Raw genomic sequence first — 26,679 nt, forward strand, 5'->3', positions numbered from 1 at the left:
ACCAAATGTGACATGAGGAAAAACTTATTTACACAGCGAGTGGTTAGGATCTGGAATGCACTGCCCGAGGGGGTGGTGGAGGCAGATTCAATCATGACTTTCAAAAGGGAACTGGGTAAGTATTTAAAAGGAAAAAATTTGCAGGGCTAGGGGGATAGGGCAGGGGAGTGGGACTAGCTGGATTGCTCTTGCAGAGCCGGCCCAGACTCAATGGGCCGAATAGCCTCCTTCTGTGCTGTAACCTTTCTATGATTCTATGACTTCTGTGGTCATCTCTGTCTTCTGCACTTCTGTTTCTCAGTCTCACACTTTTGTCTCTATCTTCTCCACTTTTGTTACTCACCTACCTCATTTTGATCTCTGTCTCCTAACTCACTTTTGCCTCTCTCACCTTCACCTCTCTTTCTCTGTACTTTCCTTTTTCCTCTTTTTTGTCTCTTCAGCATTTTCCTTTCACTCTACTTTGTACAATGCTGGAACTGCCACATGCGGATCAGCACGAGGAAGATGAGGGATCTGGAGGGTATTTCAGTGAGAAAGGGAACTGCACTTCTAAAGCGGGAGACAACAAAAGCATGGGAGTGGGATTCAAATAAACAAACATGGGAGATGGAGACTTGAAAAAAGGCCTGGGAATGGGAGAGTTCAAACAGAAAAGCACAGGACGAGGAGTCTTAAAAAAAAGAATGGGAAAGGGACAAGTTGACACCTGCTAAATGTTGGTCAGGATTGTTTCAACCATCCAGGTCAGTTATTGCATCAGTGATCCGTGGTCCAAAGACTGCAGGTAACTGTGGTAATGATTAACCAATATCTGCACACCTGCATTGGTCTTTGAACCTCCATCTGATTAACTGTGATTTTTTTAGATTTGGAGCCAAGTTGGCTGTCACAAAAAAAGATATTAGCCAGAAGCTCAAAGTTGTTTTTGAAAGGGCATAAATTACTTCCTTCTTCGACGCTAATTCTTCAGTCAATTTGCCATTTGCTCATATCTTTTAACTTGGTTGGTCAGAGACAGATACAATATTAGAACTGACAACACTTAATACAACTGTTACAGAAGCCACACAAGAGCAGAAATTCTAGTTCTGTCCCTCGCTGATCTTAAGTCTCACCCAAATTATAGCACAACCTTTATCCCAACTTGATCTTAACACTCCTTTAATTTGAATATGAACTCCAGAATGTAACCTGGGCCATATTGTAACTCTGATCTTACCGTATGCCCAGAATGTCCCACTGTGATCCTAATTTAGACCTAATTTAACCACATAATTGCTGAGATTCTTTTAGAATATAAATTTTATATATAGATCTTTCTTTTAGTTTGTTTATGTTTGAGATGCACATAGGCTGATATCACATCTATATTGTGTTACCAGTGACATAATGGCATCTTTTAGATAGAGGATGGAATACCATTGCCAGTGGGACATGACTTTTAAACAACTACGTGAACCCAACTGAAAAACAAATGAGCAACATAGGCCTGTGTGTTATCACATTGTTGGAATGTCACAGATTTACTTGCTTTTGAGGTGTAGCTATTGTTGCAATGTAGGCAAATGGAACAGCCTTTTCATGCTAACAACATTCCACAAACAGCAATGAGATGATTTCATTTTTTCAGGTATATTGTTTTTTGTTGCACTTGAGGGATTTTTTTCCTGAATCTTTTCACAATTAATTTTTCTCTGTGATTTAGTGTTAATAGGGTTGTATTTTCAGTTTTATTTTATTTTGCTTTTTTTTGTGAAAGGTCAATGAACAAAAATGCCAGAAGCTGGTCACGTGACTGCTAAAGGTAGAGTGGTGACAAGTAGTATCATCCATTTTATTAAAAAAGGTTTTCTTAATATTTCACATTTCCCAATGTGGCTGTTATTACATGGCAGATTTAAAATCCAGGAACAGTATCCAGCAGTTAATTACTATTTTCAAATGCAACCCTAAATGTGGGTAGCTGGAGGATGAAGAGGTGCTATTTTAGAACAGAGGCGATTAAGAGGTGATTTGATAGAGGTGTTTAAAAGCATGAAGCGATAGGACAGTGTAGCTGGAAACAGACTATTTCCAGAGGTTGAGGGTCTAGAATGTGGGGACATAGATATAAGATTAAATGTAAGGGGTTTAGGACAGAGAGCAGGAGAAACTTTTTTACACAGGCTGTGAGGTTGTGGAATGCACTACTGGAGTTAGCGATTGAAGCAAAGACCATGTCAACATTTAAGAATAGGTTGGATAGGTGGTTGAAGGAAAGGGGATAAAAGGATATAGGAACAGGGCTGGCACAGGGGATTAGGACTGCTGCTGATGTGGAGGATAAACACCAACATGGAGGGTTGGGCTGAACAGACTATTTCTATGTTGCAATTTCATGCGTAAGTGAAAAATACCCTCAGATTTGGGATTCACTTGATTCTACTAATCTTAAACTACCTCAGCAGCTATGTGATATATCCTTGCATTTCACCCTCCTCCGATCATCTATTTACATTATGAAAACGTATCAATGGAAGATTATGACATTAGGGGGCACATCTGTAATCTATTTTTCAGAAACCTTCTGCTTAACCATAAGGACAGGGACAGCCTTTAGAACGAAGGGACCCGTTCACCGACACCAGATCCTGGCTTTTGATGTTTCGCGTGTGTGGCGCCACCTTCGGGCTGCTGCTAGAAGGACACCTGGAAAAGTTTTTTTCCCCCCTCTCCCGTGCAGTTAAAAGTTGTGAGAGCAGAGTGTTAGCCACTGAAGTGACATGCTGACATGCTGAGCAGTACCCGCCTTCCTCTGCTTGTTCAAATAAGAGGCAGCAAAAGCTTAGCAGCTGAGCCCAGCATCTCATGTGCGAGCGCGGGGAGGGCCCGGAGGAGATGCTTTTAAAAAACCTTCACTTTTCCATCACGATCACCTCACTCAATAAAAGAGAACTTTCTGGCGGAGGATCGCCCATGCTCCTGGGGCAGCATGGCGGCTTGTGGCGTTCAGCTTCGATACGGTGATCACATCATCCCAGATCAAGGAGCTTTATGATCTTGCGATCCCACTCGCCGCACTTTCTGCAGATTTTACCCGCTCCAGACTTGAGAAACATATATCTAAATATATAACAAAAAGTTGGATGGAAGGCACGATGCAGGCTAACGCCGGGCTGCTGTGGGTTGTTGTGAGTATAGTTGTACAAAGCGTAACCTCCAAGGAGAATAATCTCCGAGACACGGGACAATGTGAACTTCCCAAGTCGGTGAGTTACTTTTTGATTTTTTGCTTCATGTCACTTCTCCAACTTTTGCTTTACAAACCCAGTTCCCCAATATCTTTCCGACACACATCTTTTTGCTGCTGAAGATTTGCAGGATGCACTTTGGCTGAAGTTCTGGGAAATGCTGAAACTCATCACCCGAGAGCAGTTCGATTCGGTTTTAAAGAAAAGTTGATCGATTTGACTTCCTCTCGGACCACCAGCGGTCTCCTGCTAACTCGGTCACTCTGCACAACTCACCTTACTTTGCCCAGGCTTTATTACTTTTGTTTTTCATTGTATCATTCTGGAGAATGTAGACTGCTCTTCCGCTTTATTTGGACATGTAAAAACTTTCAGTGTGCACCTTAAGTTGTTTGTCAGGATATCGAAAACCTTTTTTTTTTGCTTTTTTAAAAGTTGTGTTTCCTAAAATGTGAATTGACATTTAAATTATGTTCTTTTTTCTCCATCTTACGAAATTGCAGCAAAGGGAAATGAACTCGTTCCTCTGGACGATCCGACGAGAGCCTCCCGCTTATTTATTTGGGACCATTCACGTCCCTTACACCAGAGTTTGGGATTTCGTGGCCGATAACTGTAAAAGGGCTTTCCAGCACAGTAACAGCGTGTACTTCGAACTGGACCTGACCGACCCTTACACCATCTCAGCCCTCACCAGCTGTCAGATGCTGCCCCATGGGGAGAACCTTCAGGATGTCCTCCCGAGAGACCTGTACAGGAGGCTGAAGAGGCACCTAGAGTACGTGAAGGTGATGATGCCTCTGTGGATGACCCCGGACCAGAGGGGCAAGGGATTGTACGCGGATTACCTGTTCAATGCCATCGCCGGCAACTGGGAGAGGAAGAGGCCGGTGTGGGTGATGCTGATGGTCAACTCGCTGACCGAGGCTGACATCAGATCCAGAGGGGTCCCAGTGCTCGACCTCTATCTAGCTCAGGAGGCCGAGAGGATGAAGAAAAGGACCGGGGCGGTGGAGCGAGTCGAGGAGCAGTGCCACCCACTCAATGGGCTCAATTTCTCCCAGGTAAGAGGGGGCGCAAGGCCAGAGCATCACTTTCCAAAAAACTTGGCGTGTTGTTAAATGGAGCACTAAAGACTGCAGATAAATGCGATGTGTGTAGGTTCAGCTAAATAAGAGTGGAATACTAACGGGGGTTTAATTGAGATAAAGTGCAGCTTGCAGATGCTACATTGCTGTGATATTTCAGGCGGGTTATGGGTGGAAAAGTCATGATCGCCAACTCTTGAGGTGCAAAAAGAAAAGTTTGGGGTAAAAATCTGTCGAGGTCACCGCCAACTTCTTTCATGTCCCGAGCTGTTAATGTTTCGTTCACAGAAACCCGAACGCACTCCTGTACGCATTTCATTGTCTGCTAAAAGTGGTTTTAAAGTTCCACCGGAATGTCATGAATCTTCATTTCGCTGTCAACCAAGTGATGCTGTGTTTTTACATCGCTGGGTAAACTGCAGGTTTTCAGTTTAAGGCGAAATTCGCTCTTGTTCTGGTTCGCCAATAACGAGCCTGGACGTGAACCATCCCGAAACGGTCTATTAAACCATTACAGTTTATCTACTAATTGAGAAGGGAGCTCGCTGGTTTTCAGTAGTCCCCGGGTTAAATAGTTAAGGATTTTATCAGATGTGCCCCATGTAGCACGATGTTTTACATAACTAAATCTTCAACTTTCTGGAAAGATAAAGAAACAGAAAAATCTCATTAAACTGTGTTGCCTTGAATTCCGTAGTAGGTTAGATGAATGGATATGATCTTGGAGAGAATTCGTTTCAAGGCTTCATAAAATGACTTCAATTCCGGTGAGAAGATTAATGCTCTAATCTGAGAGGAAGGCTTTCAGTTCAGCAAACACTTCATATCAACACCTCCTAATTACTTTGCAATAGTTGCAACTTTTCGGTTCAGAATTATTATGGGCATTTTGTTAGATCCATTTCCCCTCCCCAACCACTTAAAAAAAACTGACATAAATTTCGCAAACTGTCTTAAGGGCACTCACAAAGTACGTGAAGGTGGGGAGCCATTGCTCTTGTTTTCTTTGCCGTTTTGTAGTTGTTGATTTGTTTTTAATTCTTTAAAATAAAAGTAGAAAAAAAATGAAGAATGTTTCTATGTGGTTTAGAGTCTTTGATTGAGCAATAAAGACCAGGAAGATCCAAAATTCGATCCCCAGGCTGTGCTGAGCCAGTGGTAAGGACGTTACAACTGGTCATAGTGTGCCCTTGTGTGGATGTTGGGTAAGGGCAAGATTGAGCTCAACCGTGATGCCATGAATAAAAGATCAACAAAGGGTCACAAAACAGATAGTAAGAGCTACAAAAAGAGAGTATGAAAAGAAACTTGCAAGGGATATCAAAACCAATACGAAGAACTTTTATAGTTATATTAGGACAAAGAGGGTGGTCAGGAGCAGTGTTGGCCCCTTAAAAACTGAAAGTGGGAATATTGTCATTGACAATGGGGAAATGGCAGTCATGTTGAATAATTACTTTGCGTCAGTATTAACAGTAGAAAAAGAGGATAGCATGCCAGAAATCCCAAGAAAACTAATATTGAATCGGGGACAGGGACTCAATAATATTAACATAAGTAAAGCAACAGTAATGAAGAAAATAATAGCACTAAAGAGTGACAAATCCCCAGGACCAGATGGTTTCCATCCCAGGGTTTTAAAGGAAGTAGGTGAGCACATTGCAGATGCCCTAACTATAATCTTTCAAAGTTCTCTAGATTCAGGAACTGTCCCTCTAGATTGGAAAATTGCACGTCACTCCACTTTTTAAGAAAGGAGAGAGAGGGAAACTGGGGAATTATAGACCAGTTCGCCTAATATCTGTTGTGGGGAAATTGCTGGAGTCTATAATTAAGGATAGGATGACTGAACACTTTGAGAATTTTCAGTTAATCAGGGAGAGCCAGCATGGATTTGTGAAAGGTAGGTTGTGCCTGACAAACCTGATTGAACTTTTTGAAGAGGTGACTAAAGTAGTGGACAGGGGAATGTCAATGGATGTTATTTATATGGACTTCCGGAAGGCATTTGATAAGGTCCCACATAAGAGACTATTAGCTAAGATAGAAGCCCATGGAATCGAGGGAAAAGTACAGACTTGGTTAGGAAATTGGCTGAGCGAAAGGCGACAGAGAGTAGGGATAATGGGTAAGTATTCACATTGGCAGGATGTGACTAGTGGAGACTCACAGGGATCTGTTTTGGGGCCGCAATTATTCACAATATTTATTAACGACTTAGATGAAGGCATAGAAAGTCTCATATCTAAGTTTGCCGATGACACAAAGATTGTTGGCATTGTAAGCAGTGTAGATGAAAACATAAAATTACAAAGGGATATTGATAGATTAGGTGAATGGGCAAAACTGTGGCAGATGGAATTCAATGTAGCCAAATGTGACGTCATCCACTTTGGATCAAAAAATGATAGAACAGGGTACTTTCTAAATGGTAAAAGTTAAAAACAGTGGATGTCCAAAGGGACTTAGGGGTTCAGGTACATAGATCATTGAAGTGTCATGAACAGGTGCAGAAAATAATCAAGAAGGCAAATGGAATGCTGGCCTTTATATCTAGAGGACTAGAGTACAAGGGGGCAGATGTTATGCTGCAGCTATACAAAACCCTGGTTAGACCACACCTGGAGTACTGTGAGCAGTTCTGGGCACCGCACCTTTGGAAGGACATATTGGCCTTGGAGGGAGTGTAGCGTAGGTTTACTAGATTGATACCCGGACTTCAAGGATTAAGTTACAAGGAGAGATTACACAAATTGGGGTTGTATTCTCCAGAGTTAAGAAGGTTAAGGGATGATCTGATCGAAGTTTATAAGATATTAAGGGGAACGGATAGGGTGGATAGAGAGAAACTATTTCCACTGGTTGGGGATTCTAGGAGTAGGGGGCACAGTCTAAAAATTAGAGCCAGACCTTTCAGGAGTGAGATTAGAAAACATTTCTACACACAAAGGGTGGTAGAAGTTTGGAACTCTCTTCCGCAAACGGCAATTGATGCTAGCTCAATTGCTAAATTTAAATGTGAGATAGCTTTTTGGCAACCAAAGGTATTAAGGGATATGGGCCAAAGGCAGGTATATGGAGTTAGATCACAGATCAGTCATGATCTTATTAAATGGCGGAGCAGGCACGAGGGGCTGAATGGCCTACTCTTGTTCCTATGTTCCCTTGGGTGAGGTATCAAGGGTTACTGCTGTCTTCTACTTGACTGTTGTATCCGAGCAAGGGAGTCCGCACCATCAGGGAGGTTTGGGTGAGGTGTGGGGGGGGGTGGTGGGGAAGAGACTCATGTGAGTACAGGTGGGAATGGGAGGGTTGCCCAAGAAACCTATCGCCTCCAAGGTTTTCCTCTGGATTGATAAGTGCTTCCTTCTTCTGATTAAAAGGTTATTTTCTACTTTCCTTATTGCTGAGAAATTATAATCAAGTGGTACTCCTATCAATGCCTGATACTTAACTCAGTAAGGTTGTTGCAGTAACATGATATTTAATACTAATATTTGGTGTTACTTAAATTACTTTTGTCTCTAAATTTTTAAACAAATTCATTGGAGTTATTAACTGAAGGTCACTTTATTTGAATTATCTGTTAATTTGAATGTTTTGTGCTGTTTTAAATTGTGGGGTAATTCAAAATATTGGATAATTCAAATGTTTTGGCAGAGAAAAATGACTGAATTAATTGGAGTAGACAGTACAACTATGTTAAAGCTGTATAAGTGTCTCTGCCCTATTGTTCAATATACCAAGGCTGTTTGATTAGGTGGTTGTAGACTTTGGCTTTGAATATATTAAACAAATGCTGACTTGGGGAAAGTGGCAGCTATAGTTTATCAAAGTCTGGGTGTTGTGGGTTTTTATGTCCAGGTTGATCAAATGACTATTAACAAACAGATATAAACTGGAAAGAAACAAAAATAACCTACACAAGGTACAAGATAAATGTAGCAATCTCATGAAAACTGTTGCTTAGTGTTTGACTGGGACCTGATTTGGTTTGTGATGGAAGGAATAATTCATTTCCACTTAATATGCAGAAGCAGAATTGACCTAATGGATATGCCTTTCAATAAGAAAACAAGGATTTGGTGTCGTTCTCTTTTATCTTGTAAATCTGATGGATTTTTTAAAACTTCGTTTTAATGAACTGTCATCGTGTAATTTTATGTCTGTGTCTTTTATTTTGATTGTGTTTTGCAAACCTGTTGCAATTCTTGCAGGGATGTTCCCAGCTCTCACCTGCTGCTCTTTACATTGTTCTTAACTGATAATGACAACCCAGCTCTCCTGCTTGTTTGCTCTCTTACTCCACCTCCTGCAAAGGCAGGAAGCCCAAGCTCTCCTGGATGTAGAATGATGTGATTGTCTTAGCAACAGGAGAAGGATGAAGGAGGTGTATTGATATAATGATGTGCTCATAGTTAATTAATGAGACCACGCGGAGCATCACCAGTGAATGGCTAGAGGTTGGCAGGATGTAAACTTAAAGGGTTTGCAGGTAATCAGAGGAGCCTGTGCATTTACAGAGGAGGGAAGCAATACAGACACAGATGCCTGTGTTAAATCAGGCACATGGGTATGGTATCAGTGCAAAGGACATTGATGTACATACAAAGGATACAAACAGATTTTTATAAAAAGGCTGTGGGGGAATAGCAGCTTTAATTCGTGTGATGTACTTGGCATTTGCAACTGTGAAACAGAAATCCATCATATTCTAGAAGGGAGTATACTGGAAATGAAGGACTTAAAATATGGTATAAAATATAAGATTTTAAAATATCTGTCACCACCATCAACAACTTGCATTTATTTAGCGCCTCTAACATAGAAAAATGTCCCAATGTGCTTTGCAGATATGTATCAATGCTCTATTGGCAAGTACATTGTTTAATTTGTGCACACTGAGCTATACAGGGCAGGGGGCTCCCAAGTTTGGTGCCTGGTCTGTGGCTTACACTCAATTCATGATTTTATTAATTATTTATTGATTTTGCACGATTGTTTTAATGCGTGCAATTTACAGGTATAATGGTAGAGAGAGAGAGAAAATTCATGGAGATAGAAAGGTGTGGGGGGAGGGATTGTCACTCTGTCTCACTCCCACTCTCTCTTCAGTGAATTTTTTTTTCATTCGTTCATGGGATGAGGGCGTCGCTGGTGAGGCCAGCATTTATTGCCCATCCCCAATTGCCCTTGAGAAAATGGTGGTGAGCCGCCTTCTTGAACCGCTGCAGTCCGTGTGGTGAAGGTTCTCCCACAGTGCTGTTAGGAATGGAGTTCCAGGATTTTGACCCAGCGACGATGAAGGAACGGCGATATATTTCCAAGTCGGGATGGTGTGTGACTTGGAGGGGAACGTGCAGGTGGTGGTGTTCCCATGTGCCTGCTGCCCTTGTCCTTTTAGGTGGTAGAGGTCGTGGGTTTGGGAGGCGCTGTCGAAGAAGCCTTGGCGAGTTGCTGCAATACATCCTGTAGATGGTACACATTGCAGCCACGGTGCGCCGGTGGTGAAGGGAGTGAGCGTTTAGGGTGGTGGATGGGGTGCCAATCAAGCGCGCTGCTTTGTCCTGGATGGCGTTGAATTTCTTGAGTGTTGTTGGAGCTGCACTCATCCAGGCAAGTGGAGAGTATTCCATCACACTCCTGATTTGTGTCTTGTATATGGTGGAAAGGCTTTGGGGAGTCAAGAGGTGAGTCACTCGCCGCAGAATACCCAACTGTCTGACCTGCTCTTGTAGCCACAGTATTTATATGGCTGGTCCAGTTAAGTTTCTGGTCAATGGTGACCCCCAGGATGTTGATGGTGGGGGATTCAGCGATGGTAATGCCGTTGAATGTCAAGGGGAGGTGGTTAGACTCTCTCTTGTTGGAGATGGTCATTGCCTGGCACTTGTCTGGTGCGAATGTTACTTGCCACTTATCAGCCCATGCCTGGATGTTGTCCAGATCTTGCTGCATGCGGGCTCGGACTGTTTCATTATCTGAGGGATTGTGAATGGAACTGAACACTGTGCAATCATCAGCGGACATTCCCATTTCTGACCTTATGATGGAGGGAAGGTCATTGATGAAGCATTGATGAATTGTGCATATTAAAACATTTGTGCAAAATCAATAAATCGCTAACAAAATTGTAAATGTTGGAAATGCTGGGCCTGTGTTGAGCTGGCAGATCTCAGTGAAGGCAATGGTAGAAGTGCTACATTAGCAATAGCACCCTATGGCTAAAGGAAAAAAAAATCAGCCAGCTATACTGCTCCTGATTGCTATCCAATGACTCCTGCTGTAAAGTATGTTTGTATGGCCAAGATTGTGCTCTCATGTGATCACTTCCCCACGTCAAATGGCCTGCCGAGATTCTTTAAAGAAAGAACTTGCATTTATATAGTGCCTATCACATCCTCAGGGCATTCCAAAGTTTTAAGGATATTCCTATGATCTCAGTGAAAATATCCAAAGTTGAACTTAAATTATGTGACTCATGTTTGTCCGTGTAAAACAGGTACAGTCATGTTTAACAACCTCAAATTTTCAGCACAATATTTTTTGAAATGTATGAAGTTTAGCAATGTTACTTTAAATGTCACACTCAGTAAGGCACATTCCTGGTGATATTACTGCTCAGATTGTACCATGTTTCATAGGGTGAGGAGGAGGGTGGAGTGGGGTTGGGGGTTAGATCCTGGGCTTGATGCGCTGCCCTATATGTCACTGTATTTAATTTGATGTGGAGATGCCGGTGATGGACTGGGATGTACACATGTAAGGAATCTTACAACACCAGGTTATAGTCCAACAGTTTTATTTGAAAATCACACGCTTTCGGAGGCTTTCTCCTTCGTCAGGTGAGTGTCGAGATTCGTTGAAAATTACCGCATATATAGTCACCAGGCATTGTTCTCTGACTATATATGCGGTAATTTTCAACGAATCTCAACATTCACCTGACGAAGGAGAAAGCCTCCGAAAGCTTGTGATTTTCAAATAAAACTGTTGGACTATAACCTGGTGTTGTAAGATTCTTTACATTTGTATTTAATTTGTTTGATGGAAACGTATTACCGGTCCTGTTAGCGACATTGCTGGCTGCTGATAGAGCTGTGCTACTGCAGTAATTGCTTTTGACCAGGAGCTTATTTGTAAAGTTTGAGTTGAGACTTTCTGATGCAATTTGTATGAATTGTCGCTGATGAAGAGAAGTATCCTTTGGAAGTTAGAGCATTATCACCTCAGTGGGGACTTTTGGAGCCAAGTTGAAAGCTCAGCTGCAGAGCTGCTATATTAGATGCCAATACTTGAATGTAGGGTAGTGTAAAGTTTTACACTTTAGGTGTACAGGCTTTCTCTCTGCTCCGATAAAAATGTCAAATAATAGCTCAAGAGCAGACTGTTAATGTGGTGACATCTCATCCTTATTTGCAGCATCACACCCTCCTCTACTTTATCAAAGTTGGACTATAACCTGGTGTTGTAAGATTCCTTACATTTATCAAAGTGGCAGTAGCTTACAAGATAGCATTTTCTAATAATAAAAACAAAGACAATAATACACATCAGAGTAGTCAGCATCTGTAAAGAGAAAATACAAATCTTTCCCCTGGCCTTTGTGGCTCAGTACCGCACCACGTGGAGTTTGTCCACTGAGGTATTGGGAAGCTTTTGACATACTTTGCATTTACAATACTATTGACTGTTTATTTTTTAACATTTAAGTCACTTGGGGTGGGGAGAAGGGGTACAAATAAATGAGGGGCTCAGCTTCTAAATGCACTGTAGAATTGAGCTATGCATTCCAGGAAGGTTGAAGGTTTGATTCTTGGCTGGCAATGACTTTGATGGTTTGTGCTTGAGTGGCAGTAGACTGCTACTGTTAGCCTCAGCATCAATGGGCTAGGGAGGGGAGAATTCTACCACTGATTGCAACTCAGTCGGGGTGAAATTGGACTTCGGTGGAGATGCAAAACAGGCGGTATTGCATTGGTCCCCCGTTATACGCCCTCAATTGACCTGAATATTGGGTGTGTCGTATGACCGGTGACAAAAGTGATTCTGCCCATTTTGCATCCCCGCCCAAGTCCAATTTCACCCCAAGTGATCCTGCTGGAAGGCGTGCATGTGTGGATGTTGGGTGAAGACAATATCAAGTGTTGGCAGTGATGCCCCGCAGTTGAATAGTCTGCAGACACTTGTCTAAGCTCTCAGATGAAGAGACTGACCATGCCTGTGGAACCAGACCTCAGCAACTGCCTTCAGGAAAGGAAAGAAGAACATTTTGGAATAAAACAATTAAAAAATGCCCAATCAGCTAAAACCTAACCTGTTACTTTTATGTATTTGGATGTAGAAGTTGCCAGAAAACCGCTTAGCAATTGTCAGCCTTGGGTTCTGTCAGCATGGAGCACTATTTGGATTAATGTCCCTTCAGACCCAGATACTGATGCAGAACAGTTAATCATTTTAGAATTCAGCGCTGGCTGAAATACACAGCAGTACTTGGTCACTGCTGAATACCATGATATTTGATCCAGAAGTTGAAAAGTCTGATCTCAGCAAGGTGTAGTCTCGCAGGCTGTGTCAGCAAGCTGCTTCATCAGATCTAGTAATTTCCTGATTTCTAGATTGTTAGACTACAGAGCTGAATTCCTCATATTTGAATAGAGTAAAGTACATACTGCCTGATATATGGAGAGAGTCAAAATAGGAAGGGCAAGACCACATGGCTGTGCACACACAATACCTACTCACGGAAGGGTTAATTTCCGAAGAGGACTGTGACCATTCCGACATCACCACGATAGTTTCAATGTATGTTGTGATGTCATGGAGTATTCTGTGGTATTATGTTGACTCCTGCGGTTACACTGGGCACTCCACCAACTCCGGGTTTGGGTGGAGACAGTTGAATCGCTGTGTGGCTTGCTGTGTGCTACTTTTTTGCATCAAATTTATAGCGCTATGGGCATAAATTCAGCATGAAATTTGTGGTATACCAGAGATATTGATGATGCAATTAGAAGCAGCCTAAAGTACATGGTGTGGGAAGGGGGAAGTAGGTCAGGACGGTGAAGAGAAAAAGAATGGAGGAATGAAGACACAGAAACAGAGCCAACTCTAATTTTGGGTGCTGTGTGTACTTGGGAAGGAGGCTGTTCCACTCTTACCTATGTTGGGAATGTTTTGCAGTACCCAAGAAGACAGTCCAGATTTAAAGGCACTTAGACAGATTTATCCCATGGGAGTATATTAATGCTCTGACTGACTGGGTTATTTTTTATGGATCTGGATCTGGGCAAATCACCAGCACCCTGCCCCACAGCTCTTTAATGTGACTGGAACTTATCGTCTAATAGAAAAGTAACATAAAAGTAGAGATTCATTTCTCCCCTGAGGGAACCCAGATCAAAAAGGATTCCAGCATTGCCTGTAGCCTAGTAACATTTTACATGATTCCCGGAGTTGTTAGAAAGTGACATAATTGGAGGTTTCTATAAAAATCCCAAACTTCAAGGTGAAATTGACATTGTGATGTATCATACAATCAAACAAATCCCTCATCCAGTTTTAAGAGAGGTATTACAATCTTTTGGATTTGACAATTATTGAATCTACATCCCTCTAGAGTGAGGGCTGAGCTGGAGGGATATAATAGCAGATAGTTCAAATGGAATGCAGAAGGAATAGCAAATATCTCTATATCTTTATAAGATCATTTCCACTAGGAAAATCTTTAATATCTGGAAGGAGGGAGGAGTGGACCAAGTGCTATGGCTCTCGATCTTAGAGGTTGGCTGAGAGTCATATTGCTTGATACCATTCCTAGTACCTGGGAATACTAGTGGGTTGAATGTGTATGATAGTATATTATTTGCATATAGAGTGATTTTGTGTTCTTGATCATCTGGCTGGATTCTCAATGACTTGGTTGACTGGTACGTTAATAGCAAGAAGCTCTATTTGTGTACAGATATTGATGAGGAGGAATCTTTATTGTTTCCTGCTAAGAGCTGATCAGAAAAAGAGAAAAGAAAATTAACTTGAAACCCTGCAGTTTCTTTCGGTCAGGCTACTGAGGATACCTCATGAGAACTGAGTGTTGTCAGTGTAATTTCTATTGCAGCAAATAAATTGTTGATTTTAATTGCAGTTTATTAGAACAGAAATGATGAGCAACTAGCAACCAGAAATTCTTGGACTGCAAGCACAGATAATAAATGTGCATAAATACAATGCTTAAAGGCATTTCAGTTAAATGAGTAGAATTTTTTCCCATTGTCCTTTGTTTTCTGATGGTGGGATATGACAATATGACTGCACAAGTATTGATAGCCCCCTAGAAGCTGACTCCATGCCGATTCTTCACATGTGGCCCTGCTTAGCCATAATTGGCTGATTTATTTTGACCACTGAGACATCACTGCTATGTCCAACCCTGTCTTCACCCAATATTCAGAAGTAGGAACTCTGACCAATTTTTTTTCTCCTCCCTAATCCAGAGACACAGGTTAGTTGCAGTGAATCCACTGCACAGGGACAAATCTGTCACATCACAGGGTATATTTATCCACTGAGCCATCAGGAAAGCCTCACAAACTCTGTTTGCAATCCCCGTTCATCCATTTCTTTTGTTCTTGTTCAATGAATATTATTTTATTGCAGAGGTAGGTTTTGTCACATTTGCAGTCCAACATTTCAACATCAACAGCTTACATTTATATAGCACCTTTAATGTTGAAAAATGCCCCAAGGCATTTTACAGAGACGTAATCAAAAAGATCTTCCAAACTCTTCTGCATCATGTCCTCTGGTATATCCTGCTGCATTGCATTTCTGTAAACATTTTTCAATGTATTGGAAATGTAAAATTTTGTGGGATGTTAAGTTGTGATAGCACCAATATTAAAATTTCCCCCTATACTGCCTCCTAGGTTAGTTTTACTAACACTACATAAAATTTCAAGGCTGCCAATAGTTTCATTTGAATCACTGAGTTTAATGCCAATGATAGATAATTATTGATTTTTCTCTGTAAAAAATAACATCACGCTAACTTTTGGTGAAGGATGCAAAGGTAGGGCCGCTGAAGGTGGCACTATAATTGGGTTCAAGAGGCAATCACATGCATTTCTGGAAAGAAAGGGATTGAGGAATAAGGTAGGTAGGTGGCGTTGGTCTTTTGAAAGTGATGAACCTTTTCCTGTTCCTGGAAGTCTTCCGTTAAGAACACTTGGGAACAAAGGAAGAAGTTCCAGAACCGTGACTGATCCAAGGAATGTAAATTTCTCTCCTGGGTTGGTTCCAGAATGGATCCAAATGATTGGCGTTCTTTTAGTTCAGACATGTAACATTAAATCTTCTATTTCACTGGAACCTCGTTAAGAGTTTGTTTGCAGGTTGGTATCCTAGCACTCAGTGAGTGACGGCTGTAAACACTTGGCAAATTAAAGCCATGTGTGAGTATTTTTCATTCTTGACAGTCAGCAAATTCACTAACCTGCCATGTCGTGCTGCATTTAGAATCTGATGTGGTTTTGGTGTGGAGATTCGCATTAACTCCAACCAGTGGTCCCCTGTGGCATCACTCAAATAAATGTGAAGTAAAGCTCCAATTTAATTTAAAAAGAGGAACGATTAGTAAATTGTACCCATTTCGGCAAGTGGGTGTGACTGTTTGGGCTCATGGGTTAGTTTGTGGCTTTAACAGCCTGACAGGAAGACTGATTCTTGCCAGCTTCCTGAATGAAGTTTGAGGGCTCTTTGAATTTTTTTTATTAGCTCCAGTGGTTTGGCTACAAAATGATCCAGTCTGATAGAGCTGTTGCCATGAACACCTGAGGGCTATTGGCAAAAATATATATACCTTTCTTATCCAACTAACACGTTTGAAAAGGAAGTTTGACCTAGAAAAGAATGAGACAAATATGTGCAGTATTTAAGAGAACTGGTAAAATACTCAATAATGAACTTTTAACATTTTTAGTGCATCTCTCTCTCTCATATCTGTGACTAACTGAAATCACATAGGAAAGAAAGTGTTAGCTCAAGTGATAAATGAAGCCTGAGGAATATTAGCTGGTAGAGTGTTATTTTACAGATATTCCACATATTTGCCAATTCCTTAATATTTTTGTTCTAATTTTTTTTTGTGATGAACACAATTTTAATTGATATATGTGACAAATAATAGATACCATGGAGTATGATTTGTAACTTAATGAAGAGCTTCGCAGGACATTCCAAAGTTTATAACCATCATCTGACCCTTCAGATTAGATTTCAGGCTTGAACTCCAAACCCCCCCCCACCCCTATGATCTGTGGTTTTGATTTGTACTGTTGTTTGCAGAGCATTTTAGGTGCTACTTTTTTATGCCATCATTAGCGTGCTTTACATCCTTGATGCATGACGAGATCCATGTACTGATACTAGTACCTTGTGATGCCAAGAAGAGGATATGTATTAGTTTACCTAATTTGATATACCACAGATTATATACAATGTATTTTCCTGATGACTCATATTAAGTAAAATTTGATGGGTAGTGTGTGTCTTTTTTGTGGGGGAGACATTAACTGACAACAGTATAATAAACAGCAGTAGGAGCAGGATATTAAGTGAGGAGAAGACGTAGTTGTGGATATCTGTCTTCGTTCTATGATATATGGTTTCTGTGTCTTAAAATCAACCTGCCCATGACTTTCTAAAGTGAAGTGGGTTTTGCCTGGGATTGCGTATTGCTGGTCAGCATTACACTGGAGTCCTTTTCAAAAATGGACACGTTAAGTGTTTTGTGGCCTTTCTTTCAAATGCTCAGCCACCTGATAGTCTTCAGTTAGAACAACAAAGTCACATTTATGATCATTGTAAGAAGAAGGGCTTTTAGCCAACCACATATTAAAAAGCACATAGAAGAAGTGCTCTCAAACAGGATACAAAGCAGCAGGTAGAAAACACTGGCAAAATACACTTGTGTTTTCAAAGTTAAAACAAACTCGAGCAGCCTGTGTACCATTATTCACATTTTACTATTGAAAAGAACTGATTAGCATATCAGCTGTTTTCAATCATTAAAAACCACACGGGCAGTGAGAGGGCAGTGAAGAGAGCTGAAAGACAGAGAAACAGAATTACATTTATGTATGCACCTTATCACATCTCAGAAACATTTCAAAGTGCTTCATTCAATGAATTGCTTTGACATGTGGTGATTGCTATGTAAGCAAAAAAGGCAGCCATTTTACACATAGCCAGATTGCACAAACGGCAATGAGATCAATGCCCAGTTAACCAGTTTTGGTGGTGTTATTGAGGAAGTGTTATTGATCAGGACATCGACAGATTTTGCTGCTCTGCTTCAGAAGGTGCTAAAGGATCATTAACATCCACTTGAACCACCAAAACAGGTAGATAGGGCTTCAGTCTAACATCACCATGCTATTTTTCTTCCAATTTTTCTGATTTCACAGACCATTTCCCTGCGGGCGAAAGTACTGCTTGTGATCGAGATTTTTTTCTGTTTTTTTTCCTTACTGGAGAAAGAAAAATAACCTTATAGAGACAGGGCTCATACAAAATCCAAACAGAAGTGGTGGCAACCAACAGTCCCGGAGCAATTCTCTGCCTTAAGAACTTCTGCAAGGCCAGCCCTGCCACTATTACATATGCCATTTGGAGGCTAGAAAAGCTGCTGGTGCCCATGCCACTATTGCGGTAAGATTCTACATCTGGTTTAAAATGGGCATTTTATAACCAGGGTGGAAATGACTGAGAGATGCCAAAATCAATATTAATCCAGTACAGTAAGGAAAATTCTGCCAGCCAAACTCTGTACTTTACAACATTGCACATGTTGACATATTCAAAATAGTACTTTTACTCGAGTCTTGGTTCAGTAGAATTATGACACACCTTACATTGCCTGATGTACAGTACTTTAGAGTATTTCAAATGAGACACCCACCTACATGTACAATCATTATATTAGTTTGTAGTTCAATGGAAGACAAGCCTGCTTTCGGTCTGCACAGGGAAATGCTCATACTCTGCCCTGTTGCTGTCAAATATTTTCCCTACCAGAATGAACCGTGTCTTGTGTAGACACACATAGCAACCTATTTACTTTGATTCTGCATCTATTAAACATAGGTTTACCTGATGCTGAGCTTGCACCTCACTGAAAAACAAAGGAAACTGGAAATCATACAGCTAGTATACTGACTGTTTGTAGACCAACTCAGCTGACTTCACTTGGCACCTGCCAATAAATTTGATGGCTCTCCTAATAACTCAGTCAAAACATTTGCTACCTGGCATGGAACTGAGTCACCCAGACCAAATAGGTCCCAGCATTGATGCATGGTCTATGCAGAGTTAGCTGCTGTCAGCTGGGATGACAGTAGGGGTGTTACAGTTTTTTATTCGTTCATGGGATGTGGGCATCGCCGGCAAGGCCAGCATTTATTGCTCATCCCTAATCTGGTTGCAGCTGGTATAGAAAGGGGAAAAATTAGCCAAGGACTTCTGCTCTTGATCCCTATCAAATGACTTCTGCTGGATGTCGGGTGGGAACAGTATGTGGCTCCTTCCTCATGGTTCAAAACTCACAATCTTGACTTACACATGAAGAATGGCTGGCATTTGTGTAAGTGTACCATGGCATGACTTGGTGCCAGGAAAGGGGAGAAAACTTAAACTTAAAAAAAAGAAATTGAAAACAATGCAGCTAATAAACAGGCTTTTTGGATCATGCAAACCAATTCGGCCGCCTTCACTTGGTGTGTGCTATTAAGACTGAAGGAAGCCTGCCAACTCAAGGCTGCTTAAACTGGGGCCTAGCTTGTGCGCCGAGATGGGTATTGGTAATGACAGAGTGATCCAGCTGAATACTCGTAAACACACAACTGATTTGCCAGTAAATTTTATAGTTGGACCAAGATTATTATAAACTAGTTAAAAATAGCAAATTCTTATGTCTGTGCCACAACCCATCCTTCATTCTGCAATTCTGTCTAAACAAAATCTACAGCAAACACTGAGCAAGAACCTATTTTGTACAAAATGAGCATAAGTTCTAAAACATGCTGCTGTTTGTAGGAAAAAATTGACAATGGATTAACTAAACATATTTACTGTACAAATTTTAAAAAGTGAGTAATTGAGGAACGTTTTGAGTTTTCATATGGAAACTTTAGGGTATATTTTTCTCTGTTAGCTAATTTTAGCGAAGAAGTAGATGCAAGTATAAAACAGAACTCCCAGCTTTATACTTATTTCTACCAAACTAGGATAATATAGCCCATTGTACTTTGATCAGCAATTCTGTACAGTGCCAATGAATTGGAAGTTGTTTGACCCATTGGAATTTCAGATCAGGAATGCACTTGTCAGGTGCACGTTGGGGAGGAATGATAACGTAATGAGACTGAGGCAAGGGATTAGAGTTAAAGAGGAATGGGGAGGCAAACTGTAGAAAAAATAGACACAGTTTGATGGAAGAGAACTAAATTGTAGGCAGTAGCGAGAGTAGGAAGGAAAGAACAGAGTTGGAGAAAAATAAACCATGAGAGAGACTCCCAAAAATAACTAAGTTTTCTACAGCCTGATTGTATTTCTACATGAAATGTTAGCAGGGTTGACTAGATTTGAGCCTAGATTTTCCAATTGGTATTACTTTAACTTTGCCATTAACCAATTCATTTTAAATAGTTAGTGCTGGCACTAAAGTAAAGCTTGTTAGAAAAAACAGATTTTAGTGTGGTGCGATAGTTGCGCAGTAATTTATTTGAATTAAGATTTTGTGTTAAGGAATTATGCTTGGATCAAGATTTCTACACAGTAGGAGTGAAGGGGATTGTGATCTGGTTCTATAGCTTTCTATGTTCATTTGGAGTTGACGAATGGTTTAATCAACTGTTTAAAGTCTAAAATGGATACCATTTGTCAGTATTCCTGTGAACTGATGCTATGTTGGGATTTCTGGTAATTCTACTGTTGCTTGATCTCTCTTGTGACTGACTTCACAGAGTATAAATGCTATAATCTCAATTATGATTCCTTTTGATTTTGACCTTTTACTATCTCTAAATATGGGATTTATTCTGCACCTCAACTCTTCCGGGCCCAGGATCGAGGGTGAGGATGTCCTTTTGACACAACAATTTGAACAAGGGCAATGTTATACTTTTGTATTTGGCCACAGTGTTTCTTTGAAGAAAGATAACAGGAACCTAACATTGCTCCTGAACTAAAAGTCTTTAGTACAGTGATTGGCTGAAAAGTTTTTTTAAGTTAAAAGAAGAGAGATTTTCATGGGCTATTCCTGGGCTTGATTTATTTCTAGGAAAAAAATTGAAGAGCAATGTCTACAAGCACCCCGTCTTCAGCTAGTGCAAACTTCACTCAAACTATCTCTCCAAACTATTCTAATTACATGATGCTGGCAAACTATTCAAATGTATAATTTGACAAGAAGTCACTTTACATCTTAGCAGATATATGAAGTCATTTTAAGAAGCTGTCTCAAGCTGTCAAATTTCATAATTTGACTGGAAATTTATTTTGACAATCTTATTGTGCCAATTGTTGGTTTTTAAGCAATTTTTAATATTGGGTCTGCTGTTCAGATGCTTTTTTTTAAAAAAAGGAATGTGTCTCTCCATTGAAAGAACTTCCAGATGCTCTGGTTTATGCTTGCCTGATTAAAAAAATGCTTTTTATGTGCTCTCTTTTGACATTTATTAGATATTGGAAACCCCACATCTAATTGCGTGAGCTTAGTTATACTCTATATAGACCGGCAGCAGAATATAGTCTATTACCGGAAGAAAGGCTCCCAAAAATTACAATGCAAGAGCACATTGTTACAATCACTGTAATTCTTTAGGGTTCAGTGACTTGGCAGCATGATTTTAACAGAAAGTCACAACCGTGTTTTCATAAAATGTACTTTCTAGTCTTTGGAGGTTTCTTCTGTACTGATTTGCTCAGTCAATAACACTTCATTTTAAGTGTCCATTATAAACTAGCACTTAACTGTTTTACAGAGCTGGATTATAAACAATAGTTGTTTGATAGCAAGGTGCAATATTTTTATAAATGTACATTTATTGCAATAAAGTTACTAAACCACTCTAATTGAGAAGAGTGCAAAAAACCTGTTTAATGCAGAGCTATAACCAGTTTATAAAGGTCTGGTAACCTTGTGAAACATGTGTTAGTAATTTGTAATGAATGGAGGTTAAACCTTTTAAAATAGTGTTTGCTGTCACATTTTTGGTGTCATATCCTTAGCTTATCTCTTTCTGAACCATGCGGAATTCTCATTTAGGTTCTAAATATGAGAACTGTAAACCTTGTCACTCAGTAAGTGGTATAATGTACTTACCTGTCATTAAATCATTGTACAATGATATCACTTTACTGTAAGTACAGAGTTTACACAACGGGAAGCAGCGGTAATGCTGAGAACTCATTGAGCAGGTTTTATTTTTACACTGCACCTGATCCTGCAGGAGTGAAAGTATTTGTGCAGCAGTGTGACTGTTGAGCTGCAGTTACATTGTCTGCTTGCATCACTGGTGGGGTGGGTTGATGGAGTTCCACATATGTTTACTTTAGATATATGCACAGGGGTCTGCTCACCAGCCTCTGGATGTGCTGAGTATTTCACCAGTTGGATTCAGTTGAGAAAATGGCCAATCCTTTTCAGATAGAGGGAAATTGAATTAACAGCCTGATGACTCAGTGAGTACTTGCCTAGATGAGTTTAGCTCCAACAACACTCAAGAAGCTCGACACCATCTAGGACAAAACAGCCCGCTTGATTGATACCCCATCCACCACCCTAAACATTCACTCCCTTCACCACCGGCGCAACGTGGCTGCAGTGTGTACCATCCACAGGATGCACTGCAGCAACTCGCCAAGCGCCTCCCATGCCCACGACCTCTACCACCTAGAAGGACAAAAGCAGCAGGCACATGGGAACAACACTACCTGCACGTCACCCTCCAAGTCACACACCAACCCGACTTGGAAATATGTCGCTGTTCCTTCATCGTTGCTGGGTCAAAATCTTGGAACTCCCTACCTAACAGCACTGTGGGAGAACCTTCACCACACGGACTGCAGCGGTTCAAGAAGGCAGCTCACCACTACCTTCTCAAGGGCAATTAGGAATGGGCAATAAAGGCTGGCCTTGCCAGCGATGCCCACATCCCATGAACGAATAGAAAAAAACGTACTGAGCGTAGTACTGAGATATACACACCTGGAAGATCCCAGGTGTGATCCCTGGTCTGAGCTGAATTACAGCAAGGAGGCTACAATTTATTCTCAATGTCTCTGGGTTAGTGAGGAAGGAAAATCCAGCACAGTTCCCACTCCTGAATGTTAGCTAGTGATCTCCTGCTGGAAGGTGCATATTTGGGTGAGGCTGTGATTAGTCTCGGCTACAAATGTAGAACAGCCATTTCTACTGGGACTATCCCAGCAAAAGGCAAAACCTTCAGGAGAGAAGGAAGAAAACCAGGGAGGGGAAGAGTATTATTGGCAGTAGAGCAATTAGTTTCAAAACTTTTTATAAAAAGAAATAAAAGTGAGCTGCTTACTGATGACAGTGAAATTGATGTGAGTGCTTTGGTGTAGTTTGTGCTGACACTACTCCCATAAAATTGCACTTTTGTTACTGGTGTGGCAAATAGAACAGCAGTGGTACTAAAGGTACATAACAGCTGCAGTACTGACCAGTTGGGAAAACTCTAACTCACCTGTTCCTGATTTATACATTCCTTTTATATCACATGTGAATGATTTAAATACAAACCAGTTTTATTTAAATATCACTCATGGGAACAATATCAGCAGTGGTAAAATATCCCACTGGTCTTGACTCATTATGATAGGAGTGATATCAGGTAGCAGTTTTAATTGGTTTTCTTGGCTTAAAAAATACTCCTTTAAATTCTGTCTAGTCTGTCATGCATGTAACATATGACATTAGCTTTACTATATTCTCTATCTATATGTAGGTATATATAGAAAGAATGTGGTGTACATTTACAATCACTATTTAGACTGTGCATTGAGCTGAAATCAGCTAACTCAACATGGACCAGGATTGAAGCAGGGGCCTTCCTAATCTGTACGGTTTATTTTGTTTCTGTCTAAACCCATTGAGTCACTGGGGGATTATCAGTGAAATTTATTAAAGGAATTAAGCCTTTTAAAAAGTTTTTTCTATGGAATTTTCTGCTGAAGATGCTTATTTTTACTGGAGTACTACTTCATGGTAATGGATGCCCTCTGGTGTCTCACATTAGTGACCATTCTTCACCTGTGTGCTTCAATGAGTGTCAGCAGGCCTTTAGACCATGGAGACATGACAGTTGATCCTGTTCCAACACACTTTCTAGCAGGGGTCAGGGGATAGCAATTAGGAGCTGGAACTCTTGTTAACTTTTCCCCTTCGTTGTCTCGAAGCCTAGTGGAGATAAACTAACTTGGAACAGACCATTTTCAATCTTTTGCCCCTGATTTAAAGGTGTAAATTGGCGGAGTTTCAGTACACAGTTACTGGCACCAATGAGTTTCCCAATGGGAATTCCCCTTCTGAGGTGTGTGGAAGAAAAGGAGCCATGATGTGGAGATGCCGGTGATGGACTGGGGTTGACAAATGTAAACAATCTTACAACACCAGGTTATAGTCCAACAATTTTATTTTAAAATCGATTTTAAAATAAAATTGTTGGACTATAACCTGGTGTTGTAAGATTGTTTACAGAAGAAAAGGAGGACCAATGAAGAATACCAACCAGGTCAGGCTGCATGAGAGATTGTTTAAAACCTGCCATTAGCTATTTGAGTTTAAACTGCATCGATATCAAAAGCTCTAGGTTTAAGATCGAACATACAACCTTCTTGGTTTATATGGCTTGGATAAACAATTTATTTTTATGAGGCCACTTTGGGTTTTCTTGGGGAAAGGTATGACAATTGAATGTGTGATCAGTAGAGAATACTGGACTAGCTCTCTATTTACAACTGAATAGAACTGATTGATAGCCATGTGTATTGTAAATTTATTTTGAGTCCAGTTTTATTCTTTTTTGCATTTTCATGATAAGTACCTGGATTTTAATATTCAAAATCAAATTCACCTGAAAAGTAACAGTATTACCAACAGGTTCAACTTGCTGAAATGCACAAATGATAGTGGGTCTCAAAATTTGATACTCCAATCTACTGTGCGTCAACCTCTCCCTCCACCCCACTATTGGTGGAACAATCTTCAGTCACCAAGGCCCTACCCTCTGGAATTTGCTTCCTCTGCCTACCATCAGAAGCCTTCTGAGAATCTACCTCTATGATTTGTGCCTTTGGCCACTTCCTCTGACATCTTTCCATTATCCTGCTCTGGATCTTGGGATGTTTTGTTATATGCACAATATTGATGTCTTCAGTGCTTCCATTTGTCTCCTGTCCATTACACCATCAGAAGGGATGATGTGGAGATGCCGGTGATGGACTGGGGTTGACAATTGTAAACAATTTTACAACACCAAGTTATAGTCCAGCAATTTTATTTTAAATTCACAAGCTTTCGGAGATTCTCTCCTTCCTCAGGCAAACATTTGCCTGAGGAAGGAGAGAATCTCCGAAAGCTTGTGAATTTAAAATAAAATTGCTGGACTATAACTTGGTGTTGTAAAATTGTTTACAATCATCAGAAGGGAAGTCACAGAGGTGATTATTATATTAAAAATGTTAAAAACAGTTTACAACATTTTTCAGTTTTTAAATCAGGTAATAGTAGATCAAAGTATTTTTAAGACTGTATGGGAGAAGATTTTCTCTGTGTGCTATGTGGAACAATTGCAAACCTTTTTTTTATGTAAACGAGTTTAGAATTTTGTCACTGCACTCAAACTAAATCTTCTCCCTATAGCTATCTGTGTAAAAGTCTTATGTCTACAATGCATCGGTCACACTTCAGACATCACACTTTGTCATGAATATAAAAGAGAAACAAAAGTCTTTCATCTGACCTGAAGACAGAAAGTTACAAGCACCTGCCAATCTGCAAACTTCTATCGCCAGCAGCAATTAACCTTTAATTGACCTCAAGATTTACAGCAATTAGACCTTGTGGCCTTAAGTAGGCAGATGTGGATAATGAGTGCTCCATCTTAGAAGCAGAATAATATGTTGGATGTTAACATGGTGTAACATTCTTATTATTCTAAAACACTGCATCATCAACTTTACTGTGAGTATCACTATGGGAGAATTGCTAGTAACCAGTAAAAGAGATTAAGTGAATAAAGGTGCAGTTTCTCCAACACTGAAATTTTCCTCTTGGTTGTCACCTGGAGGTTTTTTTTAATTAGAACTGAACAATTCAGGAGTCATTAAACAAAAACTGGAAATAAAGGAGTTTGTTTCTGTGGCTGGGTCTCGCTGTAGTACTAGGGGTGCTAATGTGCTTTCTGTTTAGGGTTGCAGAATTGACTCAATCGTGCTTGTGTCAAAAACTCATAAAATGAGTTAATGATGATGAAATAAATGTCATCCAGTGGCAGAGTAATTTCAAATGTGAAGGGGGGGGGGATTTTAACTGGGTGTGGGTTTCGGGCGGGCGGAGATGTGGCAAGCAGTTGTGCTACTCTCCCAGGGCTGAATAGCCTTCTACACTCACACACACAGATGACCACTTGGGGCAAACTAAATAAAGAATCCATTGTAAACAATTTTACAACACCAAGTTATAGTCCAGCAATTTTATTTTAAATTCACAAGCTTTCGGAGATTTTCTCCTTCCTCAGGCAAATGTTTCAAGAAGAAAATCTCCGAAAGCTTGTGAATTTAAAATAAAATTGCTGGACTATAACTTGGTGTTGTAAAATTGTTTACAATTGTCAACCCCAGTCCATCACCGGCATCTCCACATAAAGAATCCATGATATTGAATGTTTGTGAAAACCTGGTTATAGTTCAGCTGAGTGGCTTTGAGCATTTCTAGTTTCTGCTTCCTACTGGTGAAATCTTTTTATGTGGCTGGATGGTGTCAGCAACAGGAGTGAGAAAGGGATATTCATAACCGTGAAACAAAAGGTGGCTACCACAAGCCTTGCTGCCATTTCTGTCAATAGCAATCAACAACAACAACTTTCAATTATATAACGCCTTTAATGTAGGAAAACGTCCCAAGGCGCTTCATAGGAGCGTTATCACACAAAATTTGACACTGAGCCACATAAGGAGATATTAGGACAGGTGACCAAAAGAGGTAGGTTTTAAGAAATGTCTTAAAGGAGGAGAGAGAGTTAGAGAGACGCAGAGGTTTAGGGAGGGGATTCCAGAGC

General features: G+C 40.5%; 1 protein-coding gene across 2 annotated transcripts in view; it reads left to right on the forward strand.

Annotated features, from left to right (window-relative positions):
• Positions 1–2,743: 2,743 nt before the first annotated feature.
• trabd2b (TraB domain containing 2B) overlaps positions 2,744–26,679 on the forward strand; it is a 324,667-nt gene continuing 300,731 nt past the window's right edge. For both annotated transcript variants that reach the window (XM_067990256.1, XM_067990257.1), the window contains exons 1-2: positions 2,744–3,251; positions 3,737–4,297. In XM_067990256.1, coding sequence (XP_067846357.1) covers positions 3,129–3,251; positions 3,737–4,297 — 684 coding nt within the window. In that variant the 5' untranslated portion in view covers positions 2,744–3,128. The remainder of the gene's footprint in view (positions 3,252–3,736; positions 4,298–26,679) is intronic.

Source organism: Heptranchias perlo, chromosome 9 (assembly GCF_035084215.1).
Source record: "Heptranchias perlo isolate sHepPer1 chromosome 9, sHepPer1.hap1, whole genome shotgun sequence".
NCBI lineage: Eukaryota > Metazoa > Chordata > Chondrichthyes > Hexanchiformes > Hexanchidae > Heptranchias > Heptranchias perlo.